General features: G+C 35.7%; 1 protein-coding gene across 1 annotated transcript in view; it reads left to right on the forward strand.

The window, feature by feature from the left end:
• The window catches only part of HCN1 (hyperpolarization activated cyclic nucleotide gated potassium channel 1), a gene marked incomplete at both ends in the record, with an annotated part of 194,651 nt that overhangs the window by 7,350 nt on the left and 166,073 nt on the right, over positions 1-21,228 (forward strand). The window contains one exon of the mRNA XM_082074987.1: positions 16,070-16,493. Coding sequence (XP_081931113.1) covers positions 16,070-16,493 — 424 coding nt within the window. The remainder of the gene's footprint in view (positions 1-16,069; positions 16,494-21,228) is intronic.

Consider the following 21,228-nt stretch of genomic DNA (forward strand, 5'->3'; position numbering starts at 1 on the left):
TTTTGGTGGCTACAAAGATACATAAAAAATGCATAGCATTCGATAAGTTGCTTGGGTTTTTTTACTGTTACATAATCATGTTAAAATCTGAGTGGCTCAGTTTCTGATTGTTCAGCCTGGAATAGTAGAAATAGAGACGTACGAAATCAGAGGTCACTTAAAAAAATGTGAATCTTTACCTCTGCATTTCTGCCTATGCCTAAGATCAGTGACATTGTAATATTTAATTAAACTTTGTCAGCTTCTGAGAGGCTCAGTTGGAAGGTACTAGAAGGCAAAATACTATTTTTAGAGACCGGGTAGAATATGAAAATTAGTAGAGAAATGTACTTCATTTAGTTGTAAATAAGAGGTATCCATTTCTCATCTCTGCTTTCAGTGAACAGTATGCCTGAGAGCTGTCTTCTGTGTCAACATATAATTTTTGTGGGAGAAGAAACTTTTAACCTACTTTGCAATGTTTAATTTTTAACCTGCCAGTACAATTCTCATTAATTGCTTGAAAGTCCTTTAGCTGTCTCTTCCCTGATTCTTTCCCAGAGGCATGATTTAATTTTAAAAATCATAGTGTATTCAGCTCTAATTATTGGAGAGCTCGTTCCAGACACATAGTAAGGTACGTTAATGACCAAAAACTGTATCAGCTGCAGTCAATGTCAGTACTACCTCAAGGACACTGTCATCTAGCTTCCATAAAATCTCTGTTAATATTTTTTAATCTGATGATAGTCAGATTCAGGCAAGCTGCGTGATATTTTGCAGTAATCTTATTGCCTTTGTTTGCAGTGCAACTGGAATAAGTCTGGAGTAGACTAGTGTTCAGAAAACATTCGTTTAATTACAAAATAAATGCAGTCTGTTTCCATTATATGTTTTAAAGACCCCCAGACAAAGGCCAAACCCTTTTTTATTTATGCCAGTGAAGTTCCCACAGCTGGAGTTGTGTCATATAGCTAAGAACAGGATTTTGTTATTATTTTATTAACATCTACGTTGTTTATGTGGATATGAAGCACATTATTTAACAAATAATTTGATACGCTGTTGGAATTTAACATGCTGCTGACATTAATAAACTATCTCTAAAAATATAGCATTTATTAAAAATTATTATTAAGATACTTTGTTTTCAACTGAATAAACACAGTTTGCTTTATGCTCCCAGTCAAAGCTAGGTCACGTGGTGTTTTTTTGTGTTTTTATTTTTTATTATTTTTTTATGTATTTTTAAATAGCTAATATGCATAAAAATTGTTTTGACAGTAGGGTTTTTTTTTTAGGTGGTATACTACTCTTTTTCATCCAGTTCTCAGCCTTGAATTCACTGAAGCTTACACATGTGCTAAAGCTCCGGTACATGAAGACCCCCACAGAAAGAAAATGTCCTCTCACGACATCAAATTTTCCAATTCTATACATAGCATACTTAGGTTACCTCCATTTTTTTTTGTCTGCTGCCGGCAGAGTAAAGTATGGTGGTATTGATGTTTCCTTGGCTGGTTCTGTTGTGTCTTACAGTAATTTACCCAATCCTCTAAGAAGCATCTCTCTTTATGGCATGACTGCAGCAACAGGTAGTGTGGTTCTGATATGATCTGATGTTAAGCAAATCTGTAGACTGCAGTAAATTTAGCATGATATCATAGGATCCTAAAGATAAATGAGTATTCAAACTTGCTTTAGGTCAAAGCTATGGAGAATATACGGAACTTTTATAAGATGCATGGAGTGAGATCTATATAATCCTTCCCAGGAGATGGAATGAAAGTGTGGCTGCAAAACCATGGGGATGCAATCAAGTTTTCACATGAGTACTGAGAGGTTTTCCATTGGGCTCTTGAGTTGCTTCTGTCCATGCGTTCATTCCAGGACGACTTCTGATTTCTGTCTGGTAGAGAAATTACTATGAAACCTGTAATACAACCCCCTAAAACACCTTATTACTGCCTGACAGTACACACTTGCAAGCCTCTGGGTTCCCCAAACACATCCTGGGCTATAAGTTCCTTGGGGTGGCTGCATATGGGCTTGTTTGCACTTGATTTCTCAGTGAAGATGACAGCCAAGCGTGTCTATCACTCTGATTCACCTTGTCTTTAGTGCCAGACAAGCTCAGTAGTAACACAAAGATTTCATTTTCTAACTAAGGATTAGTCTGTTACACACAAACTTTGAAACAAAACATAAATAGTAAAATAAATCAAGCATTCACCTCAAGCGTCTTGGATGCCTTTCTCATTACCCACCTTACCATGTATACTTCAGAGAAGTTCTGTTTTTCAGAGCTGTGTGTCCAGTGTTCATGGAAACTGTTATCTAGGAGACTCCCTAAAAACTGAAAACTGGCTTTTTCTGTCTTTCATTTATGGCATTTCTTACAGTCTAATTTTCAGACAGTGAAATTCTGCTGTAGCCAACTTGCACTTCTCATTTGAAGGTTAGCAAGAGCATGGTGTTGTTGTCCCTGACAGATTTTTTTTATTGAAAACAACTTCTCTTTTCCCTTATTCTGTTTCTGCTTCTTTCCCTCCTGCATCTCTTCCTGAAGAGATAATGAATTTTTTTTATATAAATGGAAATCAAGAGTTTATTTTTTAATTTTACAATTTGTTAGCTCTGCTATATGGTTTTCCATTCTTACTGTGTCTGTTAGCTAGGAGATACTGAGCTGTTTGTTCAAACTAGCAGGGAGAAGTTAACCTAGTAGTATTTTGTAGTTTGTAAATAAATACTTTGTAATAATTAAAAAAACATAATTGTAAGGACATTTTTTGTTTTCCATGACTTGGGCAGGTTGGAAGTTTTCTGTTGAGAATTGCAACCTGATGCAATTGAACATGCGGTTACCATAGACCTAGTAACAAGATACTTCACCAAGATTGTTTCCTCAGCCTGTTTATTGCCAGCTTGGGAATGCTGTTGCATACATCTATCACATTAAAGATACAAGAAGCACACTTCTGTAATGCAAAGGGTGTGTGGTATCAAGAGTAAGAACTGCCAGATGGTAGGTAATCTAACAGAACATTTAAAGAGGGTCAAAATGGAAAATATCTGAAATCCGATGACTTATTAAGCAGTAGATGTTGCATGTGTGGGACAAGTGAGAGATAAGTAACCTAATTTAGGTACCCACATGACCAAAATTGACTTTTAATTGCTTGCATTCTGTCAGTAAATATCTGAAATACATGTTTTTACTAACTTAAAGGTGTTTTTTGAAATATGGAACAGGATATTAAATGCAGTAGTATACTGCTGGGTGTTGAAAACTTGAGTATGATATATTCATATTCTTATTTTGTATTTATTGAAGTAATGAATTTATTATGATGCCTTATCTCTCAGAAATGGAAGAAGAAATTAAAAAACAGTTTCAAGGTTTTTGATATTGAAAAGAATTACATCCAGAACCTACTATTTTATTATTTCATATGCATATTACTTAGCTAGGCGTGAACTAAATACAAAATAAATAAAGGCTGAATCTGATTAAATGTTTTAGTTTGCTATTTAAAGAAATTTGGTGTGAGTTTTAAATGTCTTGCTTCCCTTTGAGCTGTCCTCTCTTCTCATTTCCTGAAGGTATATTTTCCTGTGGTCTGCCTCTATCTGTACTCTGTCGTTCACACGCAGGCTAATTTTCTTTTGTCAAGGGATGATCCTTGTTAAGATGGGTCTGAGGAAGACTCCTTCAGCTTTATACAACCTGTCAGTGTTACTCAGCAATTTCCACCACCACCAGCCATGTTACCCAGGACTGTATGAACATTGCTCGATGTGACCATGGTTGTTTCTACCATTTCTAAGCCGGAGTCAACTCTTGCATTCTCCCACAGGCTAGACCCAATTTATTTTTCTGTGGAAGGGATGGGAGAGCTGCAGTGAACTTCCACTCCCACACTTGTTCCTCACAGCGTGACTGAGTTCAGACCTGTTCCAGAGAAGAAGAGCTAGCTTTGTATCCCAGGAACGCAGGTAGTATGAATCTGCATGAAATGGTAACAGATGTTCCTGCTGAGGCCACTGACTTGTGATTCCTTGAAGTGTCAGCAGGTCATCTTAGCATTGAATGTACATACTGATTTTATGCCACTGGCAATATGAGCAAAGGGAATATGATATTTAACTTGGTTTCATGTTTCCAGTACAAATTTTTCCGTTTCTGGAGTGGCTTTGAAAATGACAGTTTTACCCAGTGCTCTGCGCAGAGTGTGCAAATCCCTAGGATGTTAGATGAAGATTTGAGATGGATGTCAGGAGCCTATCTATCTTTGGGTTTCAGAATGAGATAGGGACCTAGATACTTGTAAGCATCTGGACTCTGTGCCTGAACATCTTTCAGAATTCTAGCCATAAGGAGCTGTAAATGGTAAAACTGATTTTTAAAAAAATGTCATTCATGGGTGCTCTGAATTTGCAGAACTAGTATATCAGAATATTTTGAATATGCTTCATGTTCCATTTCTGTCATATTATATATTTTGATTTGCAGAGTACAGATCAATGTCTTTTTTAAGATTATGATGGAAAGTTCTATTAATCATTTGTCGCCCTGAATTTCTTGCTGTCCTACACCATTGAATTATTAACATCTGTTTGGCTGTTCTAATTGTTGCACATCTTTAGCTTAAACAGTTTTGAATAGTTCATATCTTACTGTCCTCCAGAAATGAAACAAACATTTGGCTAAATTAAATTTTGTCTTTCTGAGGAATATTGGCTTCTGGCTAAAACCTCTCCAAGATCTCCACAGTAAAATGTTTTAATTTGCAGAAGGCCAGAAACCTATTTATTATATGTAGACAACTTCATTTTGAGTGAATATGGATGGAAGATAAAGATGGACATCTGGTGTTTCATTCACCACGGTAAAGAGAAGCTCTTGTTATTGTGCTGTATCAAAGCAACAGTCATCTGTCTGTATGGGAGTAAATATCTTCCTTGGTACTTCTGCTGTTGTTTATAGTTCAGGTCATAGACCCCTGACCAAAGTTTCTTTTGAGTGCTTATTTTAGAGTCAGTTATCAGTGGCTACGATTATAGGCAACTTTACTTGCAGGCAAACACATTTCCCTGTCACCCTTAACCTGTGCTGCATGGCTGATGCTGAGAGCAGCGTGCGGGCTGTGCCATTGTTCAGGCATACGGACTCTGTTTAAGCGCCCAAGGATCAGAGAAAGAGAATTTTTGGACCAAGAGACTTCAAAGTCAACTGTGAAAAACAAAACACTCCACCAAAATATGAAGTGGAGAAGTAGATTATTAAATAATTCCCTTTTATATTTTTTCTGATAAATATTCATAGGTGAAGCATAAAACAAAGCCTGTGGTAAAGTTTGAGTATGTTTTCAGATCTTAACATTTTTACCAATCTTTTATTTTCAGGCTGAAAACTGACATGTTTTTCCTGAAGCCTAAAGTGACTTCCTCGCTCGCTCTCTCTCCCCTTTTCTTTTTTTTTTTTTTTTTTTTAGAAAGCAACTTTGGAGGAAAAAAGCTTTCATATACGTATTTTGTATAATAGGTTTACTTTAGATGGTTCTGTCTCAATGAAGATCAAGTAGAAGTTTAAATCAATCTCTATATTGTTATCAAATATCTTCAACTGATTTAACAACCATTTCATATGACTAAATTAAAACAATAATTAACAAATGTATTTCAAGTTTGTAAGCTGCCATAGTTCAATAAATACTTCCAACACATAGTTTCTAAATGTAATACCTGTTGTTTTTAGAAATTGCTCTTGGCCATCTGTTTCTGTGTTGTGTATACCTATGACAAAATATAACGGAACCTTGTTTTTTTAATTACAACCATACAGTGGATATGACCTGCAGTACTGCTGCTGGCAAAGAAAAGGCCCATTGCATGTAAAGGCAATCCCTTGGAGTGTTTGATATTGCAGGTTATCTCCTGTTTTGCAGATTAAAAAAAAAAAAAAAAAAAAAAAGTATACGTAAGTTATTTTGTAGGTTTTTTTTTTTAAGACATTTGATTGTTTGCTTTTGAAAGAATAACCAAAGCCATTTAATTGGCTTCCTTGTTCAGTTATATTGAATTAAACTGCAAAAGGGCCATTCAGCAATCACATTTAATTGCACTGACCAATGTTCATAAATGTCAGATGTGGATTTTGCATCCCCAGAAACTTGTATTCCAAACCTCCACCCTTCACTGAGCTGCTCACAGTGGCAGTACATGAGATTTTGCTCTGACTTGCTTGCGTGGAGCTTTCTGGAGCATTATAGGGTAAATAGCATGAAAAGACAATGAGAGGAACATAGGTAAAACTAAAAAGGCTTCAGTTACTTAGGCCAATAACCAGAACATCTTCGAACATCGTGTATTCTCTTTGATATTTGTTTTGTTTGCTTTTCTGACTTTTCCATTTTCTTTTAAAAAAGTGAGTATTAGGTCTGTCTGAGCACTGCTCTGTCTAGCTGCATAATTAGCTGATGTGTTTTGGCAATGCAGGCAGAATCCTATTCTCTAAAAAGAGTGGTAAGACTGGAGCATGCAGTATGTAAACCGGGAAATTTTAAAGAAATGTTAAAATTACATTGCATCTGCTTAAATAGTGTAGAAGGTAAATGGCTAGCAAAGAGATCTGGATACAAGCTGAATGATGAAGATAATGGGGACTCTGAGTGTAGATGGTATAGACATGAGAAACATGCGAGAGCTGCATTTTATTTCTGGTAGGGAAAAGTGGTGTAGTGTATGAGGTATGAAATTTTGTTTTCAAAGATAATGGTAAAACTGCATATGAAACTTCCTAGCTGAGCATCCTCCTTCCTATCTGCTCTCTAGTGCAGAACTCCTGAGGGGTGTCACCCTGTAAAAAGACAATCATCATAAATACTTGTAGGGAAAGGTATAAGAGGCTTGTAGAAGATTATTGCTTTCATTGCTTAAAATATTCTGTATTGGGCACATTGTGTTTTCAATTAATTGCTGTTTTAGAAAGATAAATAAAAGCAATGAATTCAGTTAATTACGTTAACAACATAACAAATAATCATACTAATGCTATTTTCAGCATGTATTTTTGGGCGTGTACCTGAATATCTCCTGTATCTGCTCAGGAATCCAAACCATTCGTCCCCGATGCTGGAAGTGCAGAGTAATTTCCATCCTCTGATGGGCAGAATTTAAGCCTGTACATTTACTTTGCATAACACTTCTGGCATAGATGCATTCAATAACAATATTGCCTCTCAGCGCTGATCTGCTTCGACAGAGCAAAAAAGTGAGAATTCCTGTGGTGTAGTCGTCACCTTCCCTGGGAAGAAGGTTTTGGTTCCTGTTCTGGTTTATATTTGTTTAGGGAAAGAGAACAAGGCAGCAGTGTACCTCACTTCAGGAGACACGATATGGCTTGGGGGTGATGAGTTTTCCAGAGAAGGGGGAGATCCTGGGCTCAGCTACCCACAGATAGGTGAGGAAAGTCAAATGGATTTTCTGAGGTGTTGGTGAGAGCTGTAGGTATTGAGCTGTTTTGCAAAAGGGAGATGCGCATGACGTGACCCTAATTACTTAACATGTTGCTCGGTTGTGAATTCGATATTTTTCCTTTGCTCTTCTAAAAAGTGTCTGAAATATATTTTTAATCCTTTTTCATCAAAGTATAAGTAAAAATGAAGAAAGTGGTTATTTTGAATTGTTTTGAACACCAGTTCCTCAGTTTATTGCGTTACTTTCACAACAAACACAAGTTATTAATGATTTAATATGTTATATTCATGGATTACAGTAAAACAATTTACTGATTCTTAAAATGGTACTTCCACTTATTTTAAAGGGTTGAAATCGCAGTCCTTATTTTTAATATTTCAAGAAACATAGGCTTTGGAACCAAAGATCAGCTGTAAATAGTTGTAAAAGGGAATAATAATTTAACATGATATATTTATGCTATCTCAGTTACTTGTTCTTGCACTAGAATCTTGTACATCCATGTAGATATATGAGGTGTATAAATATTCAGTCACGTATATTTGTTTTCAGTCATGATGTAGGAATACAAAATCTGCATGTATAATCCATCAACTTGTTTCAGACCTATATATAGTTCTTTTGCACTTTTTTACACCTCTGTACCTTTTTTTTTTTTTTTAATTTTTATTTTCAGTTTAAATGTACCACACAGTCTTGCCTTTAGTGAACTTTTCAATAAATGATGCACCAATGTCTGGGAAATGAAAATTTGTGTTTGAAGTGGCTTCTCAGAATGTACTGTATCTTTGCACAGTTACATGCACAAAGCCAATTTTACCTCTGACTATCAGAATGAAATTGTTAGTATATATGTCAAATACCAGAAGTCTTGGAGTCTTACATGAACCAAGTTGATGGTCCTAGTCTTGTTTTTCTTGTCGAAGGTATTCACCTCTAAAAACTAATTGCTCCAACTCATTCAGTGGTCACAGGCCAATCTCCTTGCCAAACCTCATGACTGAGGTCTATCAATAGCTACTGAGCAATGTCTTCTCCATCTTCCTCTCTGAAGATAGTAGACAAAATGCATTTTTCACCATCAGCAGAACCTGTAAAGATTACACTGATAAGAGATTGAATTAGTTAAAAAAAAAATCTATTCAAGCAAAATATTAGGTGACATTATCTGGCTTTTTGGTTTTGAGAGGGGATGCTCGTTGAGGTACCTTCCTTTTCATGTGATGCTTTTTTGAGAAGAATTACAGAAGGCTTCCCCCAGTGTAAGCCTCTGAATTTTTACTTGGTATGGAGGCACCCTGAATGCTGTATTTCTAAATGACACTCTTAAAATTACTGTCACTACAAAATTCTTAATTAACGCAAGTGTTCCAACATGAGATATAAGATTATTTTGCAGCTGAAATATTTTTAGACCTGTCTCTTTCAAACTTTTTCTTGCGCCTGTAAAGCGGTCATTTCTAATTTGAGAATGTGAATGCATCTTTTGCAGTGATCTACTACAGAAATTTGCTGACACTTAACAAATCAGTATGTTGCAATTAGCGCTTGGTTTAAGGGCTGGTAATATGAAACTGAAACAAATCAGTTGGAGTCCCTATTGGAAATGTTTCCTGATACTGAGAGGCTGTGTTCTAACAGTTTGAACCGGACAGGGGGGAGTAATTTTGAGGAATATGTGTTACTTGAGCTGTGATGTGTGTTGATGCAAAAGCGATCTTGATAATCTGAAATAAATAGGTTTTGATCAGCATACAGGTCAGCGTAGACAGATTCAGCTTTTTCCAAGATAAAACTGATTTGTGAGTTTCCAGCTGGGAGCTATCTGGATGGGACCATTACCCTGCTTTTTCACTAAGGAGTGGGGCTGAACAAAGAGCAAACTGTGTAAAGATGGGGAAGTGCAAAAGCAATATCAGAGCTCCACTGGCAGTGGTGCACTGTTCTTGCCCAAGGTTATGTGGAAGTCAGGCATTAATTCTTTCTGCTGTAGCTTAATAAGTTTATCTGAGGAAGAGCAATGGCAAACATGAGATGTATTCAGGCACTCGTGGTAGGGGATTATTAGCAAAAGCCAAATAGGCTCAATATTAAATAAAATTGCCATGTTATATAAATTTCTTTATGTCCTGTCCTTCTACCCCTCACATATGCAATCAGGGCATTACTCCTGTGCCTTTTTGTTTCAGAAATCTGAGACTTAATTTTTATTGCATGTAAAATACTATAAAAACTTTAGACAGAAGCTATTGAATGTGTGGTGAGAATTAATTTTTTTTTAAATGTCCACTGCTTAAATATTAGTTGAATTTATTGAAAATATACATATATTAATATAGTGTTAATTAGTTAATTTTATAGTCACTTTCCATGGACAGTACTGTGATTTTCTTCTCTAGTAATCAAACCTTTGAAGCACTCAAACTTTAAACCTAACCAAACAGTGCAAACAAAGCCTTTTGAACCTAGTAAATTGCTCTTCATTGGCTTTACTGGGCTCTGATCAGGTCCCCCGAGAGCTGCATTTATCTATTAATCTGCCTTATGCATAGAATCACAAGTGAGCAAAAAAATCACTGATTTCCACTACTACGTGTCTTTAGTTATCAGGTAAAACTAATGAAATCTGTTTGAAATTGTGCGAGTTTGCAATTTTTAGATACATTCTATGGCTATATGAAAAAGAAGGCTCAGTATTGCTGAATTTTATTAATCCATCTTTGAATTCCTTTTCTGCTACTGGGTAGGATGTTGCATCAATACTTAAAAATTAACAGCAAGGCACATAAATTGGCTCTCTAAGTATATATGGCTAACCCTGAAGTGAAGGACTTCAGTTATTAGTCTGAAATCAAATGAAGATTTTGGGGAGGGTCTGAAAACTTCATTATTATTTTATTTTTAAAATTGCTTTTAGTCTTAATCAGAATTAAACCATTAAGCAAGAAGATTCCCAGGTCCAGCATTGCTCATAACTCAGTCAGGGAAATGGAGTTTTCAGAACATGAGCCTCTGCCTCATCCCAGACTGGCCAGTCTCGGGCAGGCAGAGAAAGCCTTTCTGCTGCTTCAGCAGGATACCTAGCTAGGTCAGTGAAAGTTAATTAAGCTTGATGTGTTTTACATTAAAAAAGAATAGCTAATACTGATGAAATTTTCACCTGAGAAAGTGTCACAGGCTTCTACTTAATAATTTCTGCCCTTCAACCTCAGCACTTGAAATGCGGGAGATGCTGTTAGTGCTCGGCTGTGGTGTGTGCTTTACAGTCAAGGGGTGAGCTGCAAAAGGGGCTCTGTTTCAGCCTTCCAAAGTTCCTCATTTGTGTTTACTCAACATAAGCTAAAAGCTATCAGAGCAAAAATAGAGGACAATAGAGAATATAAATCTACAATTTCAGAAGAACAGTTTATCTTTTAAAAAGAAACCAAACCCAAACCCAATCTTCTGTCTTTCTAAAGCTTTGCAAAACTGAGTACATTCAGATGAGGAAAGTTTTACCCATACAGAAGGACAACACAACTGCAGAAGTGACCTCTTTGCTAAAGCAAAACAGGCCAATGTAAAGAAGTGACACTTCACTAGCCTTTTTAATGCATTTATATTAATGCAAACAAATAGGTTACAATAAATTCTAAATTGGAAATTTGAAAATTAAAAAATTGCTGCAGGGCCAAAGTCATGGAAGCATTCCACAACAGATTTGCAACATTTAAGTATAATTTGTTCCATGGAAGATGTTGAATGCAATATTTCTTGTTAAAATAGAAGGATTTTCATATCTGATTTGTATTCCTTTTTCCCAGAAGCAGCATGATTTCCTCTAGGTGTGTGTATGTGTAAGAGAGACAGATGGGCAGAATGAAAATGGATAGCTGGGCAGAAGGGGATATCCTCACTTTCAGGTTGTGAAAAAAAGTGGTGATGACTTTTCCAGAAAATTTTCAAGTACGAACACCTGTGCGATCATGAAGATAGTTTGGGTCTCCTGCAGAAAATCCTCCCTTCTTCATCATCCTGTCCTTTCCAACACATCTGAGTAATTATCTGCAAGTTCGGATGTTTTCAGGCATGTCTGGCTTTGTTCTCTCTTACTAAAAGAATAATATAGTTGCAAAGCAAGAGAAAGATGGCAGGTCTGGTGAGAATCAAATTCTGACATGGATAATACCAAGGTTAGTGCTTGTTACAGTATGTCGTAATAAAGTTTTAAATTAGTGTTATATATACTAAGATTGTTTTGTTACATATAGGACATTGATTTCTCTGTTAGGTGAACTGATGATCCATGAAAGCAAAATAAATAAAGCTGTGTTTGAAGCTGAGATAAGAAAAAGTCAGTTTTCATTTCACTGAGCATCTGCTAGTCAAGCAAAATATTTAACTAAAGAGGAGTCAAGTTTTACATGGAAAACTTGTAAAAATTTTGTACTGTTTTGGGTACTTTGTGTAGAATGAAATCATGTCTTAGATGCATCAGGTTTGGTTTGAAAGACATTTTGCAAGCAATTTGAATTAATATCTTTTATATCTTTTTCAAAAACCCTCTGCTTCATAATAAGGTGGCTGTTGAGTATATGTGACTTAACTTCATGAGGTTTTACTGATATGTCTTGCCTTTTTTTTTTTTTTTTTTTTTACTTTCATGATCTGGAAACTCAGACAACTTAATCTTAAGCAAAGCTGTGACTGTTGTGTGACCTGCAGTCATAGCACCCAGTGCCTTTGAGATGCTGTTCACTCTGCTGTACGGTTTGTCAGACCACTGAGAACTTCCGCTGGGTCAATCTGTGTGTACCACAAGGATAATCACATATCAAACTGGACTGATTCAAGGTCATTGAGACTCCTGTGTCAATGGGCAGCAACCAGGAAATAATAAAGAAAGCAGATCTCAACGACTTTTTATACAGTTGTATACACAGCAGATTATTCAGCAAATTAACTTAGTGCTGAAATTTCCTTCTTTAAGACTCAGTTTTCTTTGGGTTGGACATACAAAGTGGAAAATGAAGTGCCTGTTAGATTTCATAGTGCCTTACATTATTAAGCTTAGTACAAACATTGATTAATTAATACTAAATCTTTATCGCTGCTTGTGTAGGCACTCATTTTGAACAGACTGTTCATCCTATTCAGGATAGCCTGTGGCAATAAATAAGCCACCAAAGCTTCAGCACCATGTTCCAGAACTGTGAGGAACACCATGCTGTTACTGTAAGTTTTGAAAGTATAGTAGATATTATAAATTTAGAGCGAAAAGATCACTGAAATAGTGCTATGAATCCAACTAGTTTTATTTGAGAATACCAAAGCATCAATTAGTGTGATTTTTTTTTTTAATTTCTGTATAAAACAATTTTTTACAATTTAGAAAAAATGTGCCTTAAAACTGTTTTTTTATATTTTTTTCATCTAGAGATATTAAATATCTGAGCTACTTAGAAGCATTTAAAATTTTCAGGAATAGTTCAGTGCAGTGTGGTGCGACCTCTGTACTTTCAGTAAACAGCAAGTAGTAGTAGCTGTACCGAGTTAGCTTTAGAGTAGTAGTAAGCTCTGTGGCAGTTTGCTATGGGGTTAAGGTCAGTTCTTGCTTCTCATTATGAGCTCTGAAAGATCTCATTACTCCCAGGCTCTTTTTTTTTCTTTTTTCCCCCTCATTCTTGAAAATTTTGTGTCACAGGCCTATCTCTTCCTTGCTTATAGTCAACATTTCATAAACCCTTGTATAAATCTAGAACTCTGAGACTGTAAGTGTTAAATTTATAACCAGCTTCACTTGGGTGGAGGGAGTTGTGGCAAGTAGCAAAAATAAATAAACAAAACTATAAATAGCTTGAAACAAAGGGCTGCCTCTGTGCTTCAATAGCATCTCCTTTCACTGCCTTGTGAAGCTTCTCAGCTCGCTCTTGGTTACATGGATAGTAGGATGTTCGGAACAAGTAGGCAGGGAACGCATTGTATTACTTTCTCTTCACAGGTCACAGAAGGGCAATACAGGGACTCGTATCTAGTTTTTTTCTCACCTGAAAGAAAAATATCATGTAACATTGCCATTTAGAAACATTTTCCTAAAAGAAAATGTCTGATTGGTTTCTAAATGAAAAATAAAATCTAATATAATATGAATTTGTCTTACAGACTAACCAGCTTGTACTATACTGTGGGCTAGAATCAAAATACAAAACTGGTGCAGTCTCATAGTCCTTAGCATTCAATCTTATTTTATTACTGAAGCCCTGATGCTACCACTTTTGCTGACATTCAACATCAGGAACTCCAGTGTATTTTACGTAATCGCAGTACATAATGATCCTTTAAACCGTGGATTACTGTGGGATAAAAACACCTTGTTCTGTATAATATTTTATGTTGGCCGGTGACTGGTTGTTGTGCAGCTTTGGTTCACCTTCCTTGCATAACTGCTCCCTGTGCTGGTGAAACATAAAGGTCAATCGGAAATCAAGCAATGCTTCGCCTAGGAGTGAGACACAGATACAAGTACACCTCTGGTGGTTATTTCCTAGTGGTTTTCCACTCATTTTGGGGGTTCCTTGGAGACATTCTCCAAGAGAAGAGTTTTTTGAAATATTTTGATCAATAGCATTGCAAAAATGTTTGTGGTGATTGTACCTGTAGATCATAGTAGCAGTGATATATTAATTTAGTGATTCCTTCTGTATGGTAATTCTAGATTATTGAAAATAAATCTAGAACAGCAAGAAACCTATTAAATGAGTTTAAAAAGATAGGAAAAATCAGAAAGTTTTTTGTCAGATATGGTACAGAAATAGTGAATACCATTACATGTGAAGCAAAAATACATACAGCCTGCATAAAACTGAACATTTATAGCACTTTGTAAGCACATTTATTGTAAGACTAAAGATGTGTAAGACATAAATCACATTCTGGTATACAGGGAATTAAGTATAAAGTCTATTTCATGCAATTTCTGAGGACTAGTTTAAGGTTCTTTGCCACCTACTCTCTCAAATGATAGTTAAGCCTAATCTCTACAGGTTTATCTTGGAATAAAGAATTCTAAAACTGGGAGTTCTTGTGCCACTCTCAGTCCTATGCTACTCTTCCTTTAGTGTATTTTGCAGTTACAGTTAATGACTTGTATTATCAAATCAGCAATTTGTAAACTCAGAAGTGTTTTCATGGATAAACATGAAACAAAGGGAATTTATAAACCTGGATTGTTGAATACAAGAAGCAATCTCCTAAATTTAGTGTAATCCATATGCTCTGTTCCAGTCTAGCAAAAACTAAACTTGTATTTATGAAATGTTCCATGACCATTTGAACTATCATTATTGTTCATTGCCATGAACCTTTACCAAGACGATGGTATTGGTTGCATGCCAGGAGGCTGGTGGTAGTGTGATTGAAGTGGCCTGGAAATCAGTGCTGGAGGACTTTGTTGGTGGCATGTCCATCACATGTTGCCCAGCATGGGGCCCCATTGTCATGGAGGCTGGAGCAGGGAGGTAGTTGTGGAGCTGTTGCTGCCTCCAGTCTTCTAGGAAGTGTAATGAGTCCATGGGGAACTGTTGTTGAGTGGTTTCTGTGCCTCTCCAAATCAAGTTTAGTGGAGCAGATCAAGTTCTCAAGCAGAATAAGAGGTCATGCATCGGGTTCAGGTTTTCTGAAGTTCATTATCAGTTTTTGTATGGAACTTTCGTTGACAGTTTAACATTTAGGAGTTATCATAATTTGCTTAAAATCTGTTGGGTATGTACTACTCTGGAAATCTTCCATCAGGGTAGATGTATATTTGATGTAACAGGTGGGTTTACTCATCATTTCTGTAACAGATGCTAAAGTTCTGAGTCTCACTCTTCACAATCTGTATTGGGCACTGTAAGCTGCATTCTAACAGTGTTAAAGGGGAGACTTTAAATACTTCTGGAGTAGAATGGCGAAGTCTCCAGTACCCATTTTATACTATGCAAGTTGAAGCTATTACTGTCTAGGCTTCTTTAGCTAGCTCTGAAAGAAGATAAGACTATGAGGCTGTAAAAATGCATAAAAGTTCATTTAGGGTTGTAAATGTGGATGGAGGTTTTGATGTTATCTAATTTTTATTTATGTTTTTTTGCTTCAGTGCTTTTTTTTCCTTTCCTGAAATTTTATTCAAGTACTGTGATGTTATGAGCATATTTGCAAAGAGGTAGATATTTGGCTTTCCATTTGGATAGAGGCCTTAGAAAAATACTGCATTGCTAAAGTAGTTCTGGTAGGCACCAGATATCAATTTGAGTTGTATAAACCCACTAACAGGTTTTAACTCAAGTCTGTATAAGTCTACAGAGTACCACACATGCACAACTTTCAGATATGCTGTGGAGTGAAAAACCATAGTATTGTCTTTATCCTAGATGTTTATTCTTGAGAAGGAAGGCACATAATGAAATGTAATAATTGCTGTGTCTCCTCTGCTGACTGTGAATATATTGCATGAGTTAAAACAACGAGAGTTTCCTTAGCATTAACAAAATATTTAAGTGTCTTGAGGTGAAGTTGGTGGCATGTTAGAGACCATTTTTCTAAGCATGTTTTACCACAGCGCATCAACCATTCTATTTCTTCCTTTTTTTAGGTTTTACTGGGACTTAATCATGCTCATAATGATGGTTGGAAACCTTGTCATTATACCAGTTGGAATCACATTCTTCACAGAACAAACAACAACACCATGGATTATTTTCAATGTGGCGTCAGACACTGTTTTTCTATTGGACTTGATCATGAATTTTAGAACTGGGACTGTAAATGAAGACAGCTCTGAAATAATACTGGACCCTAAAATCATTAAGATGAATTACTTAAAAAGCTGGTTTGTGGTTGACTTCATCTCATCAATACCAGTGGATTATATCTTTCTCATTGTAGAAAAAGGAATGGATTCAGAGGTTTACAAGACAGCGAGAGCACTTCGTATTGTGAGATTTACAAAAATCCTCAGCCTGTTACGTTTATTACGCCTTTCAAGACTGATTAGATACATACACCAGTGGGAAGAGGTAAGATTTATATGGTTATAACGTAATTCACCAAGATCTTATTCCTACAAAAAAATATTCAGGACTGTCCAAATAGCTACACAAGAACCAGAATGGAAAAAGAGATTTTACTCACCAGTTAGTCTAATTACATACAGGTACTAGTAGAAAAGTCTTTTTGGAAAAACAAACAAATGCAGAGTAATCATCTTCTCTCTGCTAGCAACAGAGACCAAAAACATGTTTGAGACCATCAGCACAATAGTGTGGATGGGCTCCTATTGAGAATATTATAAATTTTAGCAGCCACCTAAATCTGCATTTGAGTTGGTGACTAGCACTTATGAGCTTAATACTCTTATAATCACAGAGAACTTAAAACATGTTCATATTTTTCTATTTCAGGAGAAATTGAAACCATTTATAATTGAGTAGATTTCCTAGAATGCTCACTAAAGGCTGTGTGTAGGCCGAACATATAAAATTCTGACCTTCTCTGTAAAAAATAGGTAGTTCAAATTTTGAGTCATTGCTTTCTAAACTGTCAGCTTCACTCTTTCCTGACATGACCTTGTACTGCCTGCCAATTTGGCACGGTGACATTTCCAGGAAATGTAGCATTCCCTAATTTGGCATGCTCATGGCTAGGAAGCGTTTAATACTTTGGCGCCTACCACTATGATTCAGTCATTTCACTTCTTGCTTGTCCCCATTTCTGTAGTTCTAAATATCATAATGTATTTTCAAAGGATCTGCTAAAAACCATGGGAAAAATAACTGCTGTTTTCTAAACCTTTCTTGCAGCAAGTGTAATGAGGATTATTTTGTAAAGCATTTTCATGGAAACACTATTAAAATAGATTTGCATAAATTTATTTACCCACTTTGATAAAGATTTATTAAATGAATACTGAAAGATGATTTGGTACCACTTCTGATGCTTTTTCTGCTGGTTATCTCCAGTATTACAGCCACTTACTGGTTTAACAGAAATCTAAATGCGAAGCCATCTTACAAATAAAATCAGATTATATTTAAAAATGGAATGATGCTGGATGATACTAAATATGCAAAATCTAGTAAATTTATAGCTTTTTCTCAAAAAGCTCTTCAAATAGGTCATTAGTTTTTGTTTCTGTATTTTGTAAATTCTGTTTCTTTTTACCTCCCTATAATGCAGTGTTATTCTGTTTTTGACACAAAAATAGAGCACTGCAGTTTGGTACTCAATTAAACTAAGCTGAATGATTAAGCATATTTTGCAGTTCTACCATAAAGCTGTGCTTTTGTCTCTGTGCTTTACAGAGAGACAACCTTCTGAAATGTGTTCAATGACATTATTTTCTGGCAGCTTGAATTAATAGCTTTTGACTATAAAGCCCTTCTAAGCAGCGAATTGAATACCTTTCCCCCTGCACCCCCCATTCCATCTGCTATCAAAGAAAAATCAGGTATTCTAAATAAAAAATAGTTGAACTGGCCACTAAGTGGGACTAGAAGCGACCAGAGGATGTGGTCCAAACCATGGATTTGGTCCATTTGATCTTTAGTTAGTGGCTGCTTGATTACAACTTCACCTTTGATTCCAGTAGTAAAACTTGTGAAATATTTCCTGTATGATACTTTATTTGACAAGTATTGAAAAATAATTGGAGTCTATATTTTTGTGTTTGATAGCACAGTATGGTGTTCTCTGGATGTTCTCAAGAAGGAGAGCCTCAGGTGTATATTTTTTTTGAGCTTGCAATAAAGCAGCAAGAAGCTGCTTGGCTGCTTTCAAAAAAGGTTTCTGATGACTGCAAGAACATGTGGAACAGTGTTAAATATCTGAATCAGGTTCTGATAAAACCCAAAATGAAATGTGTGCAAGAAAAATAAGTTATTTTTTTGTTGTTTAGTATTTTACAATTATCAGAAATGAAGGTGGTTATGGATCTTCATACGTGGCTTTTGTTATCACAGTAATTGATGATTACTCTGGATGTAGCTTATGAAACTGGTCTGCGTGGTGATCCATTACCACTCTGGAGAAATTGTGTGTTACAGTATTGTAGTGTTTTAACATAAAAAAAATCTGTGTAGGGATGAACTTTGCTGAATTAGGAAACAATAGTTGGATGATCCCATAGGGGCAGCCAGTGTGACGGTTGCTGCTGATGTTAATCTTTTCTGTATTGTGTGTGTTTGCACATGCACCACAGGGAGCAACTGTTAACCAGTGTCTGTGACACAGAAGTAGAGACTGTTAATGTGTGGTTAAAAGGATTTAGTAGTTTTTGCATATGGGCTGACATGTTGGTTTAATATGGTGCAGATAAATCTGAAATACCATGTATTTGGAACCCCTATAATGAGCATTATGTCAGAAATACCAAGGGGACAGCAAGCAAACTCCTTCTTCATAACCTGCCAAGAGGAGATTTTCATGGAAAACTGATTGATGACTGAACCAGGTTGTTTAATAAGTTATCCCACTGAGGTATTTATACATCATCCAACAGAAAAGGAAGGCTGAAATTGCTTGAGCTTTTCCTTTTTTTTTTGTACCTGGACTTCAGTTGGTTGGTATCCTGAAGTTCACATGAATAACCAAAAATTTAAAACATTTTTATATGATACTGGTGAAACACGGTCTCTTTTCTTCATTTATTTCCACATCATTTAAATCAATTAAATAAGATCAAGTTGCTAACAGCCACATGGAATAATACTGAGGTAAATAATACAAACATTGCAGAAGCTTTCTCCTTAACTGTTACGAGGAAACACAGCTGTAGCCTGTGGTGCAATATATATGAAATCTGATTGATATATTCATATCAGTCTGATGTTAGTAGCTTATCTAAGTGAATGACGAAGTGGAAATGGGAAGAAACGCTTTAACAAATGAACAGGAGATACGTTGGCAAGAATTAATTTACTGAGTTTGCAAATTCACACTGTCCTAAAACTGCTTTTTAGCTACAATATCTAATATTCCAGGTTTTTACAACTCAGATGTTGAAAAAAATATCAAAACCAAAATTACATACTATAACATGAGGGAAAAAAATTGTTTTTTTAAATTGGTGATTGCACAAAATTGACTTTGGCAGCACAGGTTCCTAAAACCTGAACAGGTTGTACTGGACCTAATTCTTATTTACTTTAACTTACTTTGTGAGACTGCCTAAGCTGCTGGTCCCTGAACATTTAACATAGGTTTGCATGCAACTAGTATGTAATTCTTATTTAAATATACTCATGGATAACTGAACAATTAAAAAGATATGAACAATTAGAAATAAATACATGGTTACATGTCAAATGATATGCCACTGTGCTTTATTTTTGTCTATGACATAAATTTACTGATTCTTTCAAATAGCTCTATTTTCCAAAAGTTGCCTAAAAATCAGACTGTAATAGCTTTGCTTACAGCAATTCTTGTCTCAGGACAAGACCTAGTAGATGCATGAGTAAATAGGAGTGGTACTTCTAAAACTGTACCCCGAGTCTTTCTCCTTCTGAGATGTCTGATTATGTAGAATTAGAAGCAGTTTCAAAGTGACTGAATGCTCATTGCAAGATGTGCAATAAAGGTTATGTTTTGCAGAAAGCCATCTAGTAATATAGGTGATAATTGTAAATTGCCGCTATGTCTTCTTTTGGTTTGACTTGTATTGAAATCAAATTCAATTTGCCAAACCTTTTCAAGGTTCATGAGCCTGTATAAGTGTTGATATTCATTCTAGCTATTGCTAAAGCTTAGATATTTAATGAAACATATTTCTGAGCATATCACACAGACATGTCTTATTGTACTTTTTACTGTTTTATTTCTAATAATCACAGTAACGCTGATCCAGAAAAGCTCATCAATACCAGCTTGCTTGAATGCCAAGTTTTACTAAAGTGCTTAAAAATTAAGTAAGTGTCTAAGAGCTTTGCCAAATCAGATCCTGCCTTAACGATTTCATCTGTTGCATCCTCTCTACCACCCCTAACGACGACAGACCAACAGTAGGTGTCCTCTCCTCATTGTCCGGCTTGTTGCCAATGGTACAAAAATACATATTTTGTGTGTTTGCTGTTGAGTCATTATCGTTGCCTAAGTAAAAATATTGTAAAAGAATACTTGTGTTGTCCAGACCACAGAAGACAACTCTTGCTTCAGAAACCTGCTGTTTTTGTGGTAGGTATACACGTGGCTTTTTTTCCCTATAGAAAATCAAACCACTTTTTCTTTCCCCTACATCTGGGTGAGAAGTGCAGGTTTTCTGTGTGGGAAGGGAGAGATGATGAGGTAGGTGGGTACTTGCTAGTGGTGGATGAAAACACATATCTTTACTGATTGGATATTTTATTTTATTTTATTTTATTTTATTTTATTTTATTTTATTTTATTTTATTTTATTTTATTTTATTTTATTTTATTTTATTTTATTTTATTTTATTTTATTTTAACAGGACTGTGTCTACCATATGTGGAGTTTTCATATAAATTATGTTATTATGCAGTTTAACTTTTTAAATTAATGGTCCCATGGAAATGGGAGGTGACATAATAGACTATTTTTTATAATTCTAATACAGTTTTAATTCCTGCCCTCCAAGGAGATAGTTTAAAATATATTTTCTAGGCCCTATAAAGTTGTGTCAATTAGTGAAGTACTTCAAGTAAGCATACTAGTACAGGTTGAGTGGCATTTTAAAAATAAATTAGCTTAAAGTGGGACACTTTTTTATTGCCTATTACAGATGCATCAATCAAATA

Source organism: Streptopelia decaocto (assembly GCF_964273445.1).
Source record: "Streptopelia decaocto genome assembly, chromosome: Z".
NCBI lineage: Eukaryota > Metazoa > Chordata > Aves > Columbiformes > Columbidae > Streptopelia > Streptopelia decaocto.